A 23,615-nucleotide genomic window follows, 5' to 3' on the forward strand; every position below is an offset into this window, starting at 1 on the left:
TCGAGCGGGATAAGGGAATGCCAAGAAAGAAAAGAAGAAGGAATCCTCAGGGTTCCACACAGCACAGAGATTCATTTCAGGCAGGCAGCATGGACCCAGTCCCAGTTCCAGACCGACTGACATTGTAAAATAATCACTTCCCATAAGTGATAATGAAGAGTAATCCAATGGGAGGAATGTCTGTCTTTCCCTTTGGTGTGCAGGTGACCAGGAAGTGGTCCAAGCCGGTGGATGAAGATCAAGAGGTTCATGGAAAGGCCTCATTACGCCCGGGTTCATTATTAAATACCTCCCAGTTGACCTTTTAAATTACAACATATTCCAGGGACTTTGGGCAGTAAGGCCCTCCAATGCTATCTAATACACCATGGCTTTGCTCCGCAATATAACAAATTACGTCTCAAGACGTAAATAGGATTATTCCCAGGCTATAACCACAATGTATGTTTTTTTCTTCTAAATATACCTTTACAACAATACAACCCAACAAGAAAATCAGTTAGAGTGTGCACTAGAGTAGAATCCCGAGTGACACGGAAGAAAGGCTGGGTTAAGAAAATATCATTTGGACTGCATGTCATTTCTTCCCACTGAACACCAGTATTTGGGATACGTATTGGGTTAGATTGCTATGGATTAAAATGAGACAGGAAATATATATACAGTCGTGGCCAAAAGTTTTGAGAATGACACAAATATTAATTTCCACAAAGTTTGCTGCTTCAGTGTCTTTAGATATTTTTGTCAGATGTTACTATGGAATACTGAAGTATAATTACAAGCATTTCATAAGTGTCAAAGGCTTTTATTGACAATTACATGAAGTTGATGCAAAGAGTCAATATTTGCGGTGTTGACCCTTCTTTTTCAAGACCTCTGCAATCTGCCCTGGCATGCTGTCAATTAACTTCTGGGCCACATCCTGACTGATGGCAGCCCATTCTTGCATAATCAATGCTTGGAGTTTGTCAGAATTCGTGGGGTTTTGTTTGTCCATCCGCCTCTTGAGTATTGACCACAAGTTCTCAATGGGATTAAGGTCTGGGGAGTTTCCTGGCCATGGACCCAAAATATCGATGTTTTGTTCCCCGAGCCACTTAGTTATCACTTTTGCCTTATGGCAAGGTGCTCCATCATGCTGGAAAAGGCATTGTTCATCACCAAACTGTTCCTGGATGGTTTGGAGAAGTTGCTTATTGTGCGTGAAGTGGCACTCACACCTGCTTGCTGCCATTCCTGAGCAAGCTCTGTACTGGTGGTGCCACGATCCCGCAGCTGAATCAACTTTAGGAGGCAGTCCTGGCGCTTGCTGGACTTTCTTGGGTGCCCTGAAGCCTTCTTCACAACAATTGAACCACTCTCCTTGAAGTTCTTGATGATCCGATAAATGGTTGATTTAAGTGCAATCTTACTGGCAGCAATATCCTTGCCTGTGAAGCTCTTTTTGTGCAAAGCAATGATGATGGCATGTGTTTCCTTGCAGGTAACCATGGTTGACAGAGGAAGAATAATGATTCGAAGCACCACCCACCTTTTGAAGATTCCAGTCTGTTATTCAAACTCAATCAGCATTACAGAGTGATCTCCAGCCTTGTCCTCGTCAACACTCACACCTGTGTTAACGAGAGAATCACTGACATGATGTCAGCTGGTCCTTTTGTGGCAGGGCTGAAATGCAGTGGAAATGTTTTTGGGGGATTCAGTTCATTTGCATGGCAAAGAGGGACTTTGCAATTAATATCAATTCATCTGATCACTCTTCATAACATTCTGGAGTATATTGAAATTGCCATCATACAAACTGAGGCAGCAGACCTTGTGAAAATTAATATTTGTGTCATTCTCAAAACTTTTGGCAACGACTGTACAGTTGAAGTCGGAAGTTTACATACACTTATGTTGGAGTCATTAAAACTCGTTTTTCAACCACTCCACAAATGTCTTATTAACAAACTATAGTTTTGGCAAGTCGGTTAGGACATCTACTACGTGCATGACACATGTCATTTTTACAAAAATTGTTTACAGACAGATTATTTCACTTATAATTCACTGTATCACAATTCCAGTGGAAGTTTACATACACTAAGTGTACACTAAGCCTTTAAACAGCTTGAAAAATTCCAGAAAATGATGTCCTGACTTTAGAAGCAATAGGAGGTGTACCTGTGGATGTATTTCAAGGCCTACCTTCAAACTCAGTGCCTCTTTGCTTGACGTCATGGGAAAATCAAAAGAAATCAGCCAAGACCTCGGAAAAAACATTGTAGACCTCCACAAGTCTGGTTCATCCTTGGGAGCAATTTCCAAACGTCTGAATGTATCACGTTCATCTGTACAAACAATAGTATGCAAGTATAAACACCATGGGACCACGCAGCCGTCATACCGCTCAGGAAGGAGATGTGTTCTGTCTCCTAGAGATGAACGTACTTTGGTGCGAAAAGTGCAAATCAATCCCAGAGCAACAGCAAAGGACCTTGTGAAGATGCTGGAGGAAACAGGCACAAAAGTATCTATAGCCACAGTAAAACGAGTCCTATATCGACATAACCTGAAAGGCCGCTCAGCAAGGAAGAAGCCACTGCTCCAAAACCGTTTGCAACTGCACATGTGGACAAAGATGGTACTTTTTGGAGAAATGTCCTCTGGTCTGATGAAACAAAAATAGAACTGTTTGGCCATAATGACCATTGTTATGTTTGGAGGAATAAGGGGAAGCTTGCAAGCCGAAGAACACCATGAAGCACGGTTGGGAGCACATTGTTGTGGGGATGCTTTGCTGCAGGAGGGACTGGTGCACTTCACAAAATAGATGATATCATGAGGAAGGAAAATTATGTGGATATATTGAAGCAACATCTCAAGACATCAGTCAGGAAGTTAAAGCTTGCTCGCAAATGGGTCTTCCAAATGGACAATGACCCCAAGCATACTTCCAAAGTTGTGGTAAAATGGCTTAAGGACAACAAAGTCAAGGTATTGGAGTGGCCATCGCAAAGCCCTGACCTCAATCCTATAGAAAATTTGTGGGCAGAACTGAAAAAGCTTGTGCGAGCAAGGAGAACTCCAAACCTGACTCAGTTATCCAGCTCTGTCAGGAGGAATGGGCCAAAATTCACCCAATTTATTGTGGGTGGCTTGTGGAAGGCTACCCAAAACGTTTGACCCAAGTTAAACATGTTAAAGGCAATGCTACCAAATACTAATTGAGTGTATGTAAACTTCTGACCCACCGGGAATGTGATGAAGCTGAGATCATTCTCTCTACTATTATTCTGACATTTCACATTCTTAAAATGAAGTGGTGATCCTAACTGACCTAAGACAGGGACTTTTTACTAGGATTAAATGTCAGGAATTGTGAAAAACTGAGTTTAAATGTATTTGGCTAAGGTGTATGTAAACTTTCGACTTCAACTGTGTGTATATATATATATATATTACGTGTATGTGGGTATACACTATTTATGCTAATATCTGATTGCCTCCGGCTTGCATTTCTATGCGCTTAAATAATACTGGAAGTCATTTACAGATTCATGTCACCCATCTTAACTCTGACGCACATGGCCCAGCTAGAGTCAAGGATCTTTCTTCCTCAGTGTCTTCTGAGAGACATAATCCCTCATCGAGAAAATATACATGGAGATAGATAGTCAAAGCCCAGATAATGTCAAGAAACAAAGCATTTCTCAACGAAATGCGAGGATGCGTCTGAAGCGTGTCTGATATTTTCATGACATCTCACCGTACTGTATAAACAATATGATATAGTTTTCCCTTCCACCACCATGTTTCAATTTCTTTTCTCTACTGATGTTGACCTAATAGCTAGCCAATGGGCATAAATTGGTTGAATCAAAGTTGTTTCAACGTAATTTGTCAACATATTGTGACGCGGGGAATCTACGTGGAAAATACATTGGATTTGAAAACAGTTATCAAAGTAAACTGTTGTCTTGAGGGTGAAACTTCAACCACAGGATTATGTGATCATAGTAACCACATTTCAACATAGACAAACCTTGTATAAAATATGTTGAATTTGTACCTTTAAAACAACATCTTCAACGTTATAATCAGTATCTGAAAAAACAATAGGCTCGGCAGCACCTCTTACTGGAGAAGTTATCTATCTACAGCTACCCTTTGGTCTCCCATCCAGGATTTTAACCAAGCACAGCCCTGCTTTGCTACGACACCAAGAGACAACAAAAATACTATTCTACTATTCATATTCTTCTATCCAGCACAGTTAAACTGGATCTTTAGAAAGAGGAGGTGCTGTGATACAATATTCTTTTTTTATCTGTTTTTTTTAAGCTAAACTGACATTTTGCATGAGTCACCTCTGGTGGCAGAGCATCCCACGATGACATGGCTCTTTACATAGCTGATCAACGCATTTAAATCTGTTTTTGGTTTGGGAGCCATGAAGAAACCTGTCGTGTCGTGTCTGGTTGAGTACAGTATGTATGTTTGTTTACCAAAAGAATAGGAGTGAATCAAATCAAAGTTAATTTGATTAAAGTGCATTTAAAGTTGGATTTGATTTGATTTAGTCCTATAACTTATTCTTTAACTTAGATTTTTGTTGTTGTTGAGATAGAGACGTGAATCCAACATCACAGTTATTCATTTGTAGACAAACTGGAATTAAAGCCAGACTAAGTCAGTGCACAGATGGAACTATCCAAACAGAAGATAACTCTCCTTCAAATGTTGATATTTGGTTGCGTTGACAACCAAACAATTCAATATAACTTTTGAAGTCAAATAAATAGCTTATTAACTTGTCGACAGTTAACAAATGACATGTTGGATTCACGTCTCCAACTCAACCAGAAATAAAAGTTGAAGAATGGGATTAAGCCAGAGGCTCAGATGGAACTTTTCCAGCAGTACTGTAGATACTGCTCTTTTAAACTTAGATCATTTGTTGCGTTGTCAACCAAACACAATTCAATATTACTTTTACAGTAAATAGCCTAAAGGTTAAGGCTATCTTACAAACTAATGTAACATTCAACCTCAAAAGTAGTTACACATCCATGGCCACGTTTTGAGGTTACTGTAACTATACATGTCGTCATATGTTAATCATGTAAAGTGTGCATGTTCAAGATAGCATGAATTGGTTGTCGCAGGTTTGTGAGATCTTCACAATCACTGTAATAATCTGTGCAGAATCTGCAATCCGGGTCATTTGGTTGTGCTATTAGATGAAGCACAGTGATTACACATTAATGTGTTATAAATAAACATAATATCTGACATTGTATTCCTATTTGAACCTTGCCATGCTTTTAAAATGATTGAAAGCACTGTGATAAACATTGAGTAATTAAAAATAAAATAATAATTTTAATTGGAATTTGGTTGTGCTTTTAGATGGTTGAAATCATAGTGATATGACATTGGAAATTCAACTAACTTTTGTCTGTCTTTTTGAGTGGGTTAATATAGGTTGTAATCTCATGGATCAACGTCAACCAAATATTAGCCAATTATCCACATTGATATGACTCAGGGGTAGATGTAACATCCTCCTGTAACATTGTGCCTTATGTAACCATACCAAACATAACATATCATACTAATTTGAGTGTCCTAGATTCACGAGAAAAAAAATCACAAATTGTGGCGTCTGGTTTGCTTAATATAAGGAATTTTTAATTTTTTATACTTTTACTTTTGATATTTAAGTATATTTTAGCAATTACATTTACTTTTGATACTTAAGTATATTTAAAACCAAATACTTTTAGACTTACTCAAGTAGTATTTTACTGGGTGACTTTCACTTTTACTTGAGTCATTTTCTATTAAGGTATCTTTACTTTTACTCAAGTATGACAACTGGGTACTTTTTCAACCACTGCTGTTGGGTGCAAGTCTTCTTCTCCTCACCTCTTCCCTCCCTCAGGGTAGGTAGACAGACTGCGGTTCTGTTGCTTCCATCCTCTCCTCTCTCCCCAGGGTGGTTCCGCTGAAAGGGCCATAAACATGCCTTATTAATAGCTGTTCCATTGGCCTCTGCAATGACACGCTGACTTCTCTCTCTCCTCAACTTCAATATGCTTTAATGGCATGATAACAAGGTCAATGTTGCCAAAGCAAAGTGGTACATAACAACTAGGAAAGCAACAGCAACAACAATAAGAATTGGGAAAAATATATATATATTTATATATATATATCCAATACAAAAAATGTATTAATGGTCAACGTTCAGAAATCTAATTCAGTACATGGAGAAATTAATTTAAAAAACCTTATTATTAAACATATTAAACATATTATGCTGCCAACTAATACGCATCAGACCTTTCCCCCAAAAATACAGAGTATAAGTGTCTCTTTGTTTGATTGCTCTGTGAATGGGAACATTTACATTTTTCATTTGGGGAAGAAGGAATCTCTAACCAATATGTATGGGCCAAAAGATTAGAAAGTGTTCTTCAATTTCTATTTCTCCCGACCCACAGTAATGACATAGTCGTTCTGGCCAGCCATGTCTTTGTTATGGCGTCCTGTTTCAATTGCCAGGCTACGATTACTAATGATGTATTTAGTTGAAGATTAAATCTGCATTAGGTGGAAACAACGCAACGTCTACCCTACCACCGCTGTTATTGTTTTTGTTGCCAAGCTGAAGAGACGTCGCGCAGCATAGTCAAAACAATTGCAGTACATATTGTGCTCTTGCAATGATGTCGGGGGGGGGGGGGGGGTTTGCACTTCCTTGTTGTAATATTGCAAATCGTCGTGACAGTTTCACCATTAAGGATTTCAGCTTTAAGGTTTTGCTTTGTTTGGGGTCTTTTAAACGGGTTAAGTATTCACTGACGTCTCGTTCCAATGCTTGATAGCGTTCCATCTTTCTCTGACCTTTGACCTCACTCTGCCAATAGTCAATGTATGTGTTCTTATTATTCACCTCCAGCTGTCTAAATTCTGCTCTTGGGGCCTCTCTCTCTCTCTCTCTGGAGTCTTAAGCTGCTCAGTATTGATGCCATTAGGATTCTCCCTCAGGAGATTTCACCCGCAATCCTAAAAATATAGAAACATTAATCCTGTCATCAGACTCTGGTTTACGAACAGAGATGTAACACGTACATCTCTCCATATCCATCTCTCTCTCTCTCTCTGTCTCTCTCTCTGTCTCTGTCACTGTCTCTGTCTCTGTCTCTGTCTGTCTCTGTCTCTGTCTGTCTCTGTCTCTCTATCTCTCTCTCTCTCTATTTCTCTCGCTCTATCTCTCTATTTCTCTCCCTCTCTCTCTGTCTCTACCTCTATATCTCGCTCTATCCCTCTCTCTCTCTCTCTCTCTCTCTCTCTCTCTCTCTCTCTCTCTCTCTCTCTCTCTCTCTCTCTCTCTCTCTCTTACACTGTAACTTCCTCTTTCTGCTTAAATTCATTGCAGACAGCCCCCCCCCCCTTTCTCCTAACCTTCAAGTGATGGGTTATTACATTTTAATAGTATTAGATGCTGTGTAAACAACTTAAAATGTTTAAGCTCTAAAAACGCCTACTTAATCTTTCTGTAATCCCTGGTTTTTGGATTTAGGCTGAGTAGTAAGGTCTTACACAAACACACCATTGAAACTCATTGGCTAATTTTCTACTGCTCTGCAAATCCGCTTTCAGATTGACAGACGGCTCCGAAGTCCCTAGTTGTCATTGACAAGCGTGACATTTGTGTATCTCTTGTTTTGCATTTTCTGTGTAAGTACGTGAAATAATGAATTAGTCAGCCCAGAGTGGATCGTTTCTAGCCACAGGAAGACGGAGACATGAGATGAGCAAGACTCCCGGGGCCCCATGGCGACAGGGTGGATTTGGAGAGTGTAAGGTAGACTGTTAGAGAAAGAGAGACCCCATAATGATTGTCTATGGTCATTGGGTTAGGTACCTGTGCTGGAAGCGGAGAGGAGCAGAAGTTGTAGGCCAGTGTGGTGGGGGATAATGATCTCCCCTGTGTGTAAGAGGAGAAACCTTCTCTGCTGTAGAGCTCATCTGAGGCCAAGCTCTCCATCACACTATCATCAATCATACACTTAGCTAAACTTCTCCGAACAGGCCCCGAGCACTTGCCTTGCCTTTGGCCAGGCAGCAAATGCTTCTCATTGGAAAACCACTTGTGTGTGTCTGTACAATTGTGCAATGCATACTGTATGTGTACTGTACCTTTTTTTTTCCTGTAGAGAAATCATCACAGCCTATGAAAAAAGTTGGAACGTTTTGGTAACATGTAACTTGTTATACAGTATTAGTATTTCAGTATTAGTAGTATTTCAGTATTTCAGTGTCCGTATAAAGTAACATGGCTAGGTGAAAGCTAGAAGGCCTGTGAGGTTTTCGTCAGCCGTTAAAGAGCTATGGAATCGGACAGGGAGTGATAGGCAGCAGCTTTGTGTTTAGCAGCCACCTCAGTGTGTCCACAGGTTCTGTCTAACCCGGTGTGGTTGTGAAGTGAACACACAGGGCTGTGGACCAGGCTCTGTCTAACTCTTAGTGTGGGTCTTATAGATTTTGTCTACCCCAGTGTGGTTCTGCAGTGTGGTTCTGTAGGGAACACGCAGCTCTGTGGACCTCCTGGCCGTCTCCGTCTGGGAACCATGTGTGGCGGTCGGTTTGGTCCTCCTGTAAAACGATGCACTGAGAAGTGTGACTGCCCCAAATCCGTTTGGGAGGAAGCGCGGCCGCCTGTCTGTAACACACACCGTCCGTGACACCAACAAGCTCAAGCTAGGATTCGCTTGATGTGTTTGTGTGTGTGTGTCAAATCAAATCAAAGTTGATTCACATGACAGAATACAACGGGTGTAAGCCATACAGTGAAATGCTTACATACTAGTTCTTACTTACAAGCTCTAGTGTGTGTGTGTGTGTGTGTGTGTATGTGTACTGTGTCACACAGAATTTGCCTGTTTACGGCCAGAAAGCCAAGAGATTTAGGTGCTGGCAAAGGCTATCCGCTGATCAAATCTGGCTCGTGTTTGTTGGTTTGGAAAACCAATATCCCCCAACAAATTTCTGGATGTTTGTGTGCCTGTCAGACATACCCGTTCCCTCTCCTGCTGCCATCATACCAGTTTGCAGAACACACGCTGACAGACTTTTACTGAAGGGCTAACTCCTCTCTTATGGAGTGCCCTCCTTTTCCTCCACAGAGAAGTTCATGGGACAGGCCTCGTCCAAACCAAACAGCAAGTGATTTTCCTCTGCCACCACACTCAACCAAACCTCTTAAATGCTCTCGCGAAACAAAAAGGAGATGATTTGTAGATGATGATTCCTGAGTCCTGATGATTCCGTGGCAAATCCGGAATGGGGCCGATGATTAACAGGCAAACTCCGGCCCGGGTAATATCATGGAAAATCCGGATAAATGTGAGCCGCCAAGTGCTTTCCCAGGGCAGACGGAGAGTACTAATTGGCTGCTGGCCTGTCAGAGTGATTATGCGCGCCCCATGCGGCAGCCTGTTGTGACTGCGAGAGCCATGGCCTAATCTTCATTTAATTAGCCCGCACGGCACGGCCGACACGGTAGCCACTAAGTGGGGCCTTCAGAAGTGCCGCGCCCTGACGCTTCCCGCCTCGCCCTCTCCTCGCGGCCACAGGGGCAGCTCTGTCCCCCTCTGACATCGACCATTCACCGCTGTTCTCCAGAGCTGGTGACATGGTGACATGCATTAACTATGTAATGTATCTGAAATGATTCATTAAGATCATTCATTAAGATGTGACGAGTCAGGATATTCAGGAACAGGTAGCTCTCGGTGATAACGAGGCCGTCGTAGAGAGGTTAGAGAGTGTTTACTGCCGTGTTTCTGAGACTCAGATAGAGGATGACGGGTCAGAAGGAAAGACATCAACCTGCCATTGGATTGGCCTGCAGCCCTGGGCCAATGGCAGTTATAGCCAACGCTGCGGTCGCACTCACAAATGGACACACAAGTTCTGCTTTCAGTCATCCTCAGTCCCCACCAGTCGCTGCCGTAGATCATTCCTTTTCCTATACGCACTTATAATATTATTTCTTGCATCTCCTAACCGGATGGGAATTGATTATCCAAGCGCACAGCCAATCAACACTTGATTTATACTGACGGTTCCCTGACCAAACTTTGGGTTTATTTTTCTGCCTCTCGAGCGTTTTTCGCGGTGTTAAATCTTCCACAGGAGGAGAAAGTCATTACCAGTAGTCTCCGGTCCTTCTCTGCCGTGGTTGCATTCCTCAAAGGAGGCTTCGGAGGAGGGAGTCTCTGATTAACTCCCCACAAAGTGCCCTGCTCCCTGACCAAAATAAATATGGCCGCTGTCATTTTGTCAGCAACTGTCTTCGGGAGAGCAATATTTGAAACACCCCATGATCCTTGCTGGCTTTTATATGGAGAATCCATCGTCATACCACAGGCATGAGCCATAAACATGTGGAGGCCTTTCAAAGACCAGGGGGGTGGAGGAGAAGGGAGGAGGAGGGGGTGCATTAGTGCTCACTGGGGCTCCATACTCCACGTTATTGTCATCTGGTCGGTTCCAAGCAGGAAGAACGAGGGAAAGGGGGGGTTTTCTCCCACTCTTTGGCCCGACAAACTAGTCGTTTTACCGAACGGCCTCGCTAGACGCATGTAGTCACATTACAACATGGAAATCCCAGGCATTTCTGTCACTGATTTTAACGGCGATGACCATATTAATTATTGCTTGATTTTCTGACGTAAGGCGATGACGTTTTAAGGACGTGTTAAGACGAAATCTGACACGTTATACGATGAAACATCCATGGAACAACGGACTACTAATGGGCTTAATCAAGATGATTTGTGTGTCACGAAGTAACCCATCCAGATGTCTGACTGTCTGTTTTTGACCGTGTGTATGTACGCGAGTGTGTGTGTCTGTCCATGGCAGTATGCGTCGAGTGCGAGATAACACGGATCAGGAAAGCCTCCCTGTCTGAGGTTCTGGCTGGGAGGAAATGAGGCGGCACATGCCTAAACAGCGACAGCCCCATCAAAAACAGACGTACACAAACAAACAAAGTGGCAGCACACTGGAGGGGGAGCAGAGCAGAAGGAAAACGTTTCAAGTCCCCATCGACATGTTTCACAAGTGGGAGAAATGTACTGTCACAGTGTGATATTGTCCATGACATGGTTAGGGCTGTAAAGCCAGGTTCTCTGCTGAGGGTTCATTGGAGATTTTAGGGCATTGATGGTTTGTCAGTGGTTGCTGTATCTAGAGATGAGATCGGAGGCAGTCTTCGGTGCTTCAACAGACTCGCATTGAGGGGATGTGTTCTCCGTGGCCCCTGTGAGGGCACTAAAGGCCCCAGTGTGGCCCCTGCCCGGGATGCATCTCTGCCTGCCAGACCTCCAGCTCTCTGACTGTGTCCCGCACACGCTTCCATCACCACATACAGACCACACATGGCATACCAACACACACACACGTATTAGCACACACACATACACACACACACACACGTGCAAACACACACAAACACACACACACTTGCCGACGTACACAGACACAATCAGACAAACAGACCTCAAGCAGAAAAGGACATAGTGTAACTTATGTTTATCTACTCTACTCTACTCTTGTCTTCTCACTCTCTTTCTCTCTCTCTCTTTCTCTCTCTCTCTCTCTCTTTCTCTCTCTTACACTCAAATATACACACATCTTTCAGACATGCAAGCACTATATGACAAAGACAATCGGAATGACAGACAATGTGCAGTGCACACAACACGGGAGAACATTTTAGCGTGGTGGTAGCTGTGCACATTTTCTAGGGGAACGTCGGCGTGCCCGCGCCCGCCCCCTTGAGTGTGCTGGCTGTAAGGAGAAGGGAAGAGGGCCGGCTGGGAACATCTGGTGCACAGTTGCACCGGCTCAGCCACCAGAAGCCCTTCTACCTCCCCCCTCCCACTCTCTCCCCTCTTTCTCTCTCTCTCTCTCTTACTCCCCCTTCTATCTCTCTCCCCCCCTCCCACTCTCTCCCCTCTTTCTCTCTCTCTCTCTCTCTCTCTCTCTCTCTCCCTCTCTCTCTCTCTCTCTCTCTCACTCCCCCCTCTATCTCCCTCTTCCCCCCTCTCCCTCTCTCCATCCATCTCTGGCGGGCCTGGTCTTTATGGAGACATCACAGCTTTTAATTAGAGCCTGATGATTCACAGAGAGAGGCTGCGGCTTTTGACCCACTCATGTCCAGGAGCTTGGACCCAGGGAACAGACACACAGACACAACAAAGCAACAAGTACAGGCCTACCAGCTGCTGCTCTGCTCTCTCTGTGTGTGTGTGTGTGTGTGTGTGTGTGTGTGTGTGTGTGTGTGTGTGTGTGTGTGTGTGTGTGTGTGTGTGTGTGTGTGTGTGTGTGTGTGTGTGTGTGTGTGTGTGTGTGTGTGTGTGTGTGTGTGTGTGTGTGTGTGTGTCAGTGTTTGTGAACACAGACAAATACAGGGAAGGAGAAGCAGAGCACTTAAGTAGAGGCCCGCTCATAAAGGTTGTACTCAGCTCAACACACGAAGGCAATACACCATGGGCTCTGAGGAGACGGCAACCGTTTGGACTGTCTGTTACTGTAATACGTGTTTTATTACATGGCTGAGGTGAGGGGGATGGCTGCCGTTTACAGGCTCCCTAACCAATTGTGCTATTTTGTGTGTTATTTTGTACATAATGTTTCTGCTACCGTCTCTTATGACCGAAAAGAGCTGTATATAGCCTCGTTATTGTTATTTCATTGAGTTACTTTTTTTACTTTAGTTTAAATATTTTCTTAACTCTTATTTTCTGAAAACTGGATTGTTGGTTAAGGGCTTGTAAAGTAAGCATTTCACGGTAAGGTCTACACCTGTTCTATTCGGCGCATGTGACAAATAACATTTGATTTGATTTGTATGTACAAAATGGAACTCTTGAGAAACCATAGATTCTCCCATGGCTCATCCAACCTCTCAGACTTCTATGTGAATTACTCGAAAGGGAGTTTGACCAATCCCCTTATCGCTGATGTTTTAAATCCCTGTAAAGGTCACCTAGTTTGCTTCATTGGTGCCAGGCTTTGGGATCATAACCCCACCCCAATAGGCCTTGAGGCTGGGTATTGGAATCACGAGCCACTCAATGAGCATCATACAAATCTCCTTTTCCTGTCATACCTCTCTGGAAGGATGTTGTTGCCTGAAATACTCAACTCTCTCTCTTATTCGAGGCGAGACCCTGAAACGGCCGTCGAAATGGACATTGCACCTGTAATCAAAGGAGGCTCAAGAACAAACCCATCAAATGTTTTCCATATGTCAAGACGTCAGGAGAGCCCCCTGTTTGTGTTTGACTGAGTGGAGGGGTATTGGGAGTATTATTGACAGACAGGGAGTCGAGCTGGTGCCTGGGTAGGAGAGGAGACCACAGCAGCGGCCTATAGCTGGACCATACGGGATCTGTCAGCTTCACTCAGCTGTCTGCTTGACTGGCTTCTGATAGAGCTCAGGCCTTAGTGAGGATCAGGGACTACTGAGAGCGGACTGCTCTGGGTCTCTAACGAAAACACACACACAACAGGAGCTCTGCTAGGACATCAAACAGACTGAAAATAACTATTTTTACAAAATGGTTTGTAGTGTTTTCACGCTTTGTGAGTGCAAGGAGATGGGGTGGAAACCGTCCAGAGTTACCCAAACAATCCAAGAAGATAAAAACACAAAAACAGGGTTATATCCTTGAGTTCTTTGTCATCCGCTAGAGCACAGGTGTCAAACTCATTCCACGGGGGGCCGAGTGTCTGCGGGTTTTCGCTCCTCCCTTGTACTTGATTGATGAATTAACATCACTAATTAGTTAGGAACTCCCCACACCTGGTTGTCTAGGGCTTTATTGAAAGGAAAAACCAAAAACCTGCAGACACTAGGCCCTCCGTGGAATGAGTTTGACACCCCTGCGCTAGAGCATGGGGATTGTGCCATGATTTCCACAGCCCCTCTCTCTGGTTTAGCATCTAAGCCCGCCTGATTTAGCATGGCTCCCTCTTCGTTAGGGCCTAGTTCCCTCTTCACGGGACAGTTGTGCTCCGTGTCCAGACATGGGGGGGAGGGGATTTCCTCCCCTCCCATTCATTTTCCCAGAGGAGAAGGGGATGAAGTGGAGGATAGGGGGATGAAGGGACTTGGTGGAGAAATTAGCTATAAAGCAGTGAATCATGCTGGACAATTTCCTCCTAGATCCCCCCCAAGCCCCCCAGGCCAAGGGGGGATGTTGTGGTGTGTGTGTGTGTATATGGTAGGTGTGGGGGGGGTAGACCAGAGGGGCTGTTGAAGGCCAGGGAGAGGAGAGCACACACACATGCCCCAGACAGCAGACAGCCTGTGTGACAGACTCTGAGTCGCCCCTTATGCCCCCATTGGTGTCCTCACAATGCAGACATGATGTTCTTTATGTATGTAAAATGCACCGTTGACACAGCCTTGTTATTTCAGTGTATGTGAGCCCCTCTGTCTGAAAGAGGATTACACTCCGTCGTGTGTGGGTGCGTGCGTGCATGCTTGTGTGTGTATGCACTATAATACATACGTACTCAGCAGGGCTCATGATAGTGTGAGTACAGTATATATCACACAATTTATTTGTGTGTGCGTGTTCGGAAGGGTCTTCCAGACAGCACCGTGAGCGTTAGCAGAAGAACCCTCCTCCTTGTGGCCCCACAAAAGGGTCCGGAGATTCAGAGAACCTCCCACCACCCAGACCACGTATTGCCTGCCCCCCTCCCTGTTCTGCTGCCCACCTTGGGCGCCCGACCCAGGCCCACTCAACACCCCCAGCAGGCAGCAGGAAATGCATCCTGAAACGAAAAACAAATGTTCCATCCAATGTTTAATCCTTGGTGTGAGGAGGTCACCTCCTTGGCAGGACTACGTACGTTTTGTCTCTGGGTGCTAGCGAGCGTGCTTTTCAAAGTGTACAGTTAAGACTGGGTCGGTGGGGGTTTTTACGGAGGGAGAGAGTCGGGGTGCTCTGGAGTGGGAGGTCTTCACTCTCTTTAGTTGGTTTTAAAAGGCAAAGGCAGAGTGTGTAAAAGTGCACTGCCAAGTCCGGTTTTTGTTCGCTTTTACTGTTTAAGAGAATGAATCGCAGAGGCAATCATTGTGCTTCCACTCCAAACAAAGGGAGAGTCAAGAAGGCGACCAAGTCAGCACCATGGTTCCCTGTTTTAAAATGGTTCATTCCGTTAGGGAATTACCCTGCAGCTATCAATTGATATGTAAACTGTGCGATGGAACGAAGATCAATGATTCTGTTACTACCCCCCCAAGGCACCCAAGGCACTACCCCCCCCCAAGGCATGCAGGAAATATTTACATAAAATAGATTCAATTAAATGAATTGAGTGAGATCAAATCATTTATTGTGACCTGGAAATGGAAGACGCCCCACAATGAAAGCATGAGAATGAGAGCCCCACCCTCTCCTCTGCTATGTGACTGAAGTGGAACGTAATTGACATCTCCCCTATTATTCCAGCCACGATGATAAATGTGTAATATTCCACCCATATGCCCCTTGATCTTTTAATTGGACCCCCGGCCCACTCTTACACCACCCCCTGGTTTGCTACAGCTATCCACAGCTCGCTAACACACACACACACACACACCTACACACACCCGCTCGCACCAGCACACACACGAGCAGAGCCACACACACACTGAAGCACGCGAACACATACGCACGCATGCATGCAAGCAAGCATGTACACAGACACACACACACACACACACACACACACACACACACACACACACACACACACACACACACACACACACACACACACACATAACGACAGAGCTATTTTGCCCGTCAGAAATGAAACAACATTTAGCCATTCATTACAGTTAACTAAAGCTAATTATTCCTCCTTTTCAGCAGCTCCATGTATTTAGGCCCAGATGTGTGTGTGAGTCAGTCGGGGGGGGGGTGACAGCAGACTGCCGATGAATTTGAGTTTCAGGCGTATCAGACACAGTGGCCTAGTCATCACGCCTGCACTCTGCGTGGCCCCCTGCCGTTGCCGTGGTGACACCATCCGTAAAGTAGAGCCAGAGGTGGTGAGCAAGCGCCGATTTTAACCCGGAGAGGGGTACCGTTCAGGGGAGCAGAGTTGTGAGTGACTCTGCAGAGGTTTCAGTTTTGATTTCCACAATTGGGGCCTGGTCTGCTGGCTTGCCTATGTTAAGGCTGTTAGCGGTGTGGTGTTAGCGGTTAGCCAAATATTGACCAAATATTCACAGGTAGCTCTCTCATTAGCAAAGTCGAAGCATACATACTCAGTGTTGACAGATCAGAAACTGACCGAGCGTTGACTGAAAGTTGAATGGTTTCATCGTCAGACAGTGTCCTTCCCTCAACACTGGACCATTCCTCGATACCGGACCATTCCTCGATACCGTTCCAGGGGAACGTTCCATTGTCTTTGTCACAGTCATTCAGCAGCTCAAAGGAGAAAAACCCCAACTCCATATTACCCATCGGGCAGATTAATCACTGCGTCAGTCATGCATTATTTGCCGGGGCTTCTCCCTGCTAAAGACGCTAATCTCCGAGTTGGGTTTTCGATTTGACTTATTGTCAGCATAAAAGAGCTTCAAAGGCGGGACCGGTGGACTAACCTGCTGCTTAATCTCCTGACAGAGCCTCCGTCGCATAGATGAGAAAATAATGACCCACCTAATCCCAACATTAGCTTTTTAAATCGGAATGCATATGTTTTAAATCATTCCTGCTAAGCAGGATGGGTGATTGTAAGCAGAGCACGGGGGGAAAGAGAATGAGAATGAGAAAGAGACGAGTGAGAGAGAAGAGAAAGTACGATTCAGAGTAATCCTGTTAGGCTAATTGATGCTGTGCAGAGAGGCTCTTGTCATCCTGTTGGCAAGATGGACTTGTTCTCATAAAATATTGTCCTCTCTCGCCGGCACATCTCTGTGTATCTTTCCCCGTTCTCAACTATTTCCCCTTTTTTCCCCCAATTGCCCTCCATCTCTGTCTCTCTCTCCCCTCTCTCGCCCTCTTTCCTACCTTTCTCTCTCGCATACACTGCCACTCAAAATCCCCCGCTACATTTCTTCCTCTTCTTCGTCCTCGTCCTCCTCCCCCTCTTCCCTATTACTCACTCTCTAAACTGTCTGTCACTTTTAGATCATATCTTTTCATGTGAACATCTGTAGACCTTGGCTCACCGCATGTCCTTACCATTTTACATATCCACACACACACACACACACACACTGTCCATGGAGTGTACCTTCTTCCAGACAGTAGAGCTCGTCGGTGTGAGTGAGAGGAGCTGGCTACAGATACGTTCCCCTTCACGTCATTATAAATGTATGTGTGAGGAGGCCTTTAATGGCTGCTAATCCAATTTCTGCCACTGAAATCAAATCTCACTGGCGCCAGTAGTCCCATCCTTCCCTCACAAATAATGGCTTTCGCTTTGGCATGTTTATGAAGGCGATGAGCCGCCAGAAATTCCAGCTTTTACCGTACTAAATCCACCAGAATCTTCTTCGGAATTGTTTTGATCCCCTACCCTCAACCCCCCCCCCCACCCCTTCTCTTAAGATAACATATTAATTGATGGTCTCAGGATGATTGCGGCGTTTACTGGCGGGATGAGGTAACGAAAAGGAGAGGAGAGGGTTTACTTCAGAGGAGGAACCCATTTACCGCTCGTCTTAATGCCTTCTCAAGGTTGGTCCCATCGATTTCCTCCAACCGCAAGCGGAGCAGATAAGATTAGGCCTTCGATTGGAGCATTGCCTGCTGGGTGGGTGAAGTCACTTGGCCGTGCCGCCAGTCAGTCCGTACACACACACACACACACACACACACACACACACACACACACACACACACACACACACACACACACACACACACACACACACACACACACACACACACACAGTGGTCATGGCCTCAGTGATTATAGATTTGCATGCAGGTACACACTCCCACAGTGGCAGCCACCAGGTCTGTATCGAAATAATCATCCCTTTTCTGTCTCTATCGAGGTCTGTTTTTGTCAATGTCCTCACTGAACTGAGCCCATTCTTGGCAGCGTGAAGAACACAACATTGACCTAACGATGCAAAAGATCATCGTTCAAACTCTCGCTCATCGTAAAGAATACATTTTCTCCGGTTTGGTTCTCCATTTGGTTCTCCAAAACAAAGTTATTGGACTTGGAGATAGGTGAAGGGAGGTTTGGCTCTGTCTTTCTCCCCTGTATAAAATGTTGTGTGATTCAATTAGACAAGTTGAATGGACCGCAACCCAGAGTGCCATATCTCCTGAGAGATAGCATAGTGTTATTGTTACCATTACAACAAGCCTACAGAACAGCATTCCTGTTGGCATGTCTGGCTATGTCTCAATCACCATCAGAGATGGACAGAGAGAGAGAGAGAGAGAGAGAGAGAGAGAGAAAGTGATGGATCACAACCGGACTGGTCCTGGAATACCCCAGTCAGCACAGGTCAGGGTGGAACTCCCACCCCAGTGCTTGTAGGGAAGTCTAATCTGCCTCTGCCAGGTGCTTTGGCAGCTGATACGATTGGATGTGACATTAGAGGGTCCAAGACACATTTCTTAAAGACCTTGGGCTGATATGGAAGAGCGTACACACCCAGGCACACATGTACATATCCTAGTCTTAGACAAACACACAGATACAAAGCAGGCTTGGAGCGCATTCCAGGGCTTTCTTCAGGTAGCAAGAACTTTACCAGAACCAGACCTGTCTCATGCAGTGAGACCAAGATTGGGCTTACTCACACACAGGCATAAATACTAATGTACACACACACACACACACCATGTCTATAATACACACACACAGTGATAATGGTGGGGTCATCCTCTGCCACCACAACAGCTTCTGCTTTTGACTCAAAACTACAAAAACATTTTAGATTTGCTTAGAAATGTTTTGTTTGCTTGTTCAATTTACTCTGACTACGAACCCGTCCACATACAAAGCTTTAGTTGGCAGATTGTATCTACAAAAAACAAACAAACGTTATGCAATTAAGGATTGTGGCCAAAACTGGAAAGAAAATGGGGGGAAAATTGTAAAAGTATTTTCTGAATTGAAAGCCGTTCTTCAATTTTGGCAGCAAGTTTAAATTCTGGGTCAGTGTGGGGTAAAACAAAAATAGCAAAAATGATTTGAAGATGTATTTTCCTTCCAAGACAAATGATCTGTACTCGCTCTAAGATTTATGAATTTGTTACTTGTTTGGAAAGTAATCGAGTTCACTTCTTAATCATTTATTTCCTGGTAAATTAAACCTTTTTTTTTCTTATGGAAACTCTGGCTTGCATAATCATCTTAGGTGATTACATTGGTTGTAAATAGGACATCATAAAAGCGTTGCGTATTCACTGTGTGTTACGCCCTGGTAAATACTAAAAGTGAAAGAGACAGACCCTGATAGGATGTACCATCTCACGAGCCTTATATCAGATGCACAGGGGAGAAGATCTAAGTTCTCTTGGTATTGGTTGCCCTCTAGCTGTCAGCCTAGAGAACTCTGTCTGGTTATGAAATATAACCCAGCGTAGTCCATGCATTCATGGACACAGTGGTCAAACAGAAACAGAAAAGTTCATCAGCTCACTTGGACAGCTCTGATGGCATTCCCGGGACGTTTGGTTTTTACACTTCACATTTAGTCCTGGAATAAATGAGATATTTTCAGATATGAGAAGTGTAATAATGACGTGAGGCAAACAGACGTCAGACCTGGGACAAATACATCATATGTCAAGGTAATACGTTTTTTTGAATCCATTGGGGAAAACCAAATGACACACAGCTCAAGCTTTCGAAAGGGTTTGACAAAGTGTGTATATTTGGCCTGCAGGCAGCCTTGACTTACTTACACAACTTACTTACATCTTATGAGATGAGCAGTACCTGTGACATAGAATCACGGTCTATATAATGCCATGGAGAGATGTGTAACGCCTTGTTTTTCCAAGAACATGCTGTAATCATATTTGTGTGTGGTGTACGACAAGTGTTACGCAGTTCACAAACATCTTAAAGCCGCGTGGATTATATCCTTTCTGTGTTCTTGACATTCCAGGAAATCTATACTGTAGGTCTTTAAGTGAGCTCTCACGCATTTATTTGCACTACACGCAAACAGTCTAATTGCTCCAAGGAATGGCCCATATGGGCCTAGCCCAGCTACAGAGGTATTTTTTAATACAGCAAGGTGTGCTTTATAGCCACCAAATGTAATTCGTATTGAGTTGATCGTAATGAAGGCTGTGGTCCAAATTGACTTGAGCGTCATGCCTGCACTAACAGTCATGACCATACAGTAACTTACCCAAAGAATCGAAAGCGACATTTACTCAACAAGCATAGCAACTTTGCTGTGAATGTTTTTCAGTTGGAGGTCATGGAAAGTTTAGAGCAAGATGTGTGTTTTCCTCATGAGATGTGATTTTAAAGCCTTCATGCTCTGAAGAGGGGATTTTTTTGGAATATAATATTGCGCACATTATTTTTCGCCCTCGGAATGGCCGACGTGACCAAAAATAGCTAGCTAGATTGAATTAGTTGCAGGAAATGGCTCTGAAATGTGGACGTGAAATTGTTTGATATTTGTGCAACTGTAACATTACTCTCGTTAACAGAGCGAAAACAAAGACTTTTTTTCTAATTTTATACGTCCCCATTTCTTGGAAATAATATTTTCAAATATATTTTACAGTGTATATTGAGATGTTCAATTGAACCAGACTTTTTTGGGGCGGCTTTAAATGGTCGGCGTTTGGCCAGGCCATATGAGAAGGTAATTAGAGGTAATTCTGCCACATATTACACACTTTAGCCTTATTTTCCTGAGTGAAATGGCATGAACAAGTGCAATAATAGGACACGGAGCCGTTGAGACATCCATTTATGTAGCATTTTTCAGTATTTTCCCCCCTCGGCGAACCATAGCATGCCTTGTTTCTTGCTGTGCCAAATCAGGATCCAGATAGCATCTCATCAACCAAGCCTGACTCTAGTTTACCCCCCCCTCCCCCATCAGATGTAATTTTTCCTCAGATCACTTACCCACTCAAAACCAGCAGAGCTATGCCACTGGGCAGAGGGGTTGGCAGCAGGATTGTGCCCCCCCCCCACCACCCAAAGCCAACCTTTATCCAGCCCCATCACTTCTCCCTCTCTTTATTTCTCTCTCTCTCTGTCTGTCTTTCTCACACACACACACCTCGTTATATTATTTGTGTCTTTTGGCAGCCAAACTGTTGCCTTTTGGTTCAGTAGCCTCTGTCATAGGGAACCATGGGTACCGAGGTATCACCGCACACGTTTCCAATAGCACAGATTGCCAACATGCTTTGCCCACACCAGTGACACCTGGGATACATTATGATACATTAACCCTGGGCTTGCGAACGAGGACCTTTCCAGTTTCCCCAGTTTCTCTCCCCTCTGTGTACCCTAGCAGAGTGAGTGGAAGTGATGTAGAGAGAGAGAGAGAGAGAGAGGGAGGAGTGATGGGGCTGAATAAAGGAAAGGTCCTCGTTCATTAGAAAACCCTTTTGCAATTGTGTTGGCCATTTTGAGACTGTAATCAAACCCACAAATGCTGATGCTCCAGATACTCAACAACTCTAAAGAAGGCCAGTTTTATTGCTTCTTTAATCAGAACAACAGTTTTCAGCTGTGCTAACATAATTGCAAAAGGGCTTTCTAATGATCAATTAGCCTTTTTAAAATTATAAACTTGGATTAATTAACACAACTTGCCATTGGAACACAGGAGTGATGGTTGCTGATAATGGGCCTCTGTATGCCTATGTAGATATTCCATAGAAATTCTGCCGTTTCCAGCTACAATTGTCATTTACAACATTAACAATGTCTACACTGTATTTCTAATGAATTTGATGTTATTTTAATGGACAATTTTTTTTCAAAAACACGGACCCCTAACTTTTGAACGGTATTATAAATACATTAGCTGGTTTTAGAGAGACACCAAAGGGATGTGTTCCTTTTTTACATTGATGCACTGCTCTTCTAATAGGCTCTCTTTTCCTTCTCGTCTTTCTGTTCCAGGAGAATCAGGGAAGCACCGACCCAAAGAACCAAAGAAGAAGTCCAACAAGCAGAGGCTCCGGTTCCAGGCCCAGAACCAGCACAGTGACCACCTGGCATCCATGAGCTCCAGCCAGTAGAGGACTGGGACCCCCCCCCCACCACCCCTTGGAACCTAAACAACACAAAGCTGCTAGCTGCTGCTCCACAAATCTCCACCCTCCACTACCCCCACCCCCCCCGTCAACCCCGTCAACCCACCCCCCTACCCCAGCACACAGTCACACTACACCCTATTAATGACCCTACATGTCTATGGTTGTAGTAAAGTACACATATGCCCTCTGTCCCTGTCTCTCTCTGCCTTCTGCTGCTTCCCTCGTACCGTAGAGTACCGCATCGTAGTGTACCGCTGACAGATCAGCCAGTCAGCTTCCCCCATTTGAGCCCACTGTGACATCATAGAACTCATAGAAACATTTGTTCCCTTTGCTCACACGTCATGTACGTCTGGTTAGAACAAACCGAAGAGGGGCGAACGACACACACAGACTGAGGACGCGAAAGAGCAGAAGGAGAATGAGGAATGAGATGGATGTTGATAATAGTGATGACGGCCCAGCTAAGGGGGCAGTGGAAGACGTCAAGACGATGATTCTGCCGGCGAGAGGAAGAACGTGCAAAGCGATAGAATGAGAGGATGATCAAGAGAAGAGGAGAGATTTGGCAGAAGCAATGAGGGTGACGGCTATAAGTGACATCTTGAAATAATTTAGACTTTTCTGTATTTATTTTAAAGCAAACTCTTATTTTCCCCCATTGGAGGCGATGTGTTCCATGTACGGCCGGTTTGTTCACTATGTACATTTTTGAGAGTCATGTTTAGAAATACCATGCGTAGTTGAAATGTATTTTATTCTCGGCACAAAATGTTTACGTCCAGAACCGCTTCAACGCTCTAACTGTATGGTGTGGATAAATACATATAGTTGTTTGACTTTAGCATGGCAAAAAACTCATGTGTACATAGTTGATGAGTTTATCTAATTATAAAACCTATTACTGTATTTTCAGTATCGACTCCTTCAGCGTTCTAAATGTTTCAGTGAAAAGGTTGTAATATCAAGCTACAGTTTCAAAAAGATTGAAAACGAAATAATAAACATAGCCACCCCATAGCTATTACATTTATATGGTATATATTTGATTTATTTATTGATTCTATTTTGTACTTTTGTGTTCGGCGACAATTTTTGTCTCGTACTCTTACTCCTCTGCTGAAATATTATTTGAAATCCCACAATACAGATATCTTTAAAAGAGCCTCTCGTTTGTGTCTGGTCATGCGGAACAGTTTGAGTGTTGCATTCATTTGGTCTCATCTACTGATTTCGATGTTTCAAAAACTGCAAAATAAAATGCGTACTTTGTTTGACTTTCTTTAGGTTTGATATGCAGGATTCAGCAAATATGTG

General features: G+C 44.0%; 1 protein-coding gene across 2 annotated transcripts in view; it reads left to right on the forward strand.

Annotated features, from left to right (window-relative positions):
* The window catches only part of LOC120030792 (R-spondin-2-like), a 74,842-nt gene extending 52,562 nt beyond the window's left edge, over positions 1 to 22,280 (forward strand). The window contains exon 6 of one of the 2 annotated variants that reach the window (XM_038976227.1): positions 22,171 to 22,280. In XM_038976227.1, the coding sequence (XP_038832155.1) occupies positions 22,171 to 22,280 (110 nt within the window). Of the gene's footprint in view, positions 1 to 22,161 lie in introns of both variants that reach the window. The other variant, XM_038976226.1, reaches the window with a different exon arrangement.
* Positions 22,281 to 23,615: the final 1,335 nt, after the last annotated feature.

Source organism: Salvelinus namaycush, chromosome 37 (genome assembly GCF_016432855.1).
Source record: "Salvelinus namaycush isolate Seneca chromosome 37, SaNama_1.0, whole genome shotgun sequence".
NCBI lineage: Eukaryota > Metazoa > Chordata > Actinopteri > Salmoniformes > Salmonidae > Salvelinus > Salvelinus namaycush.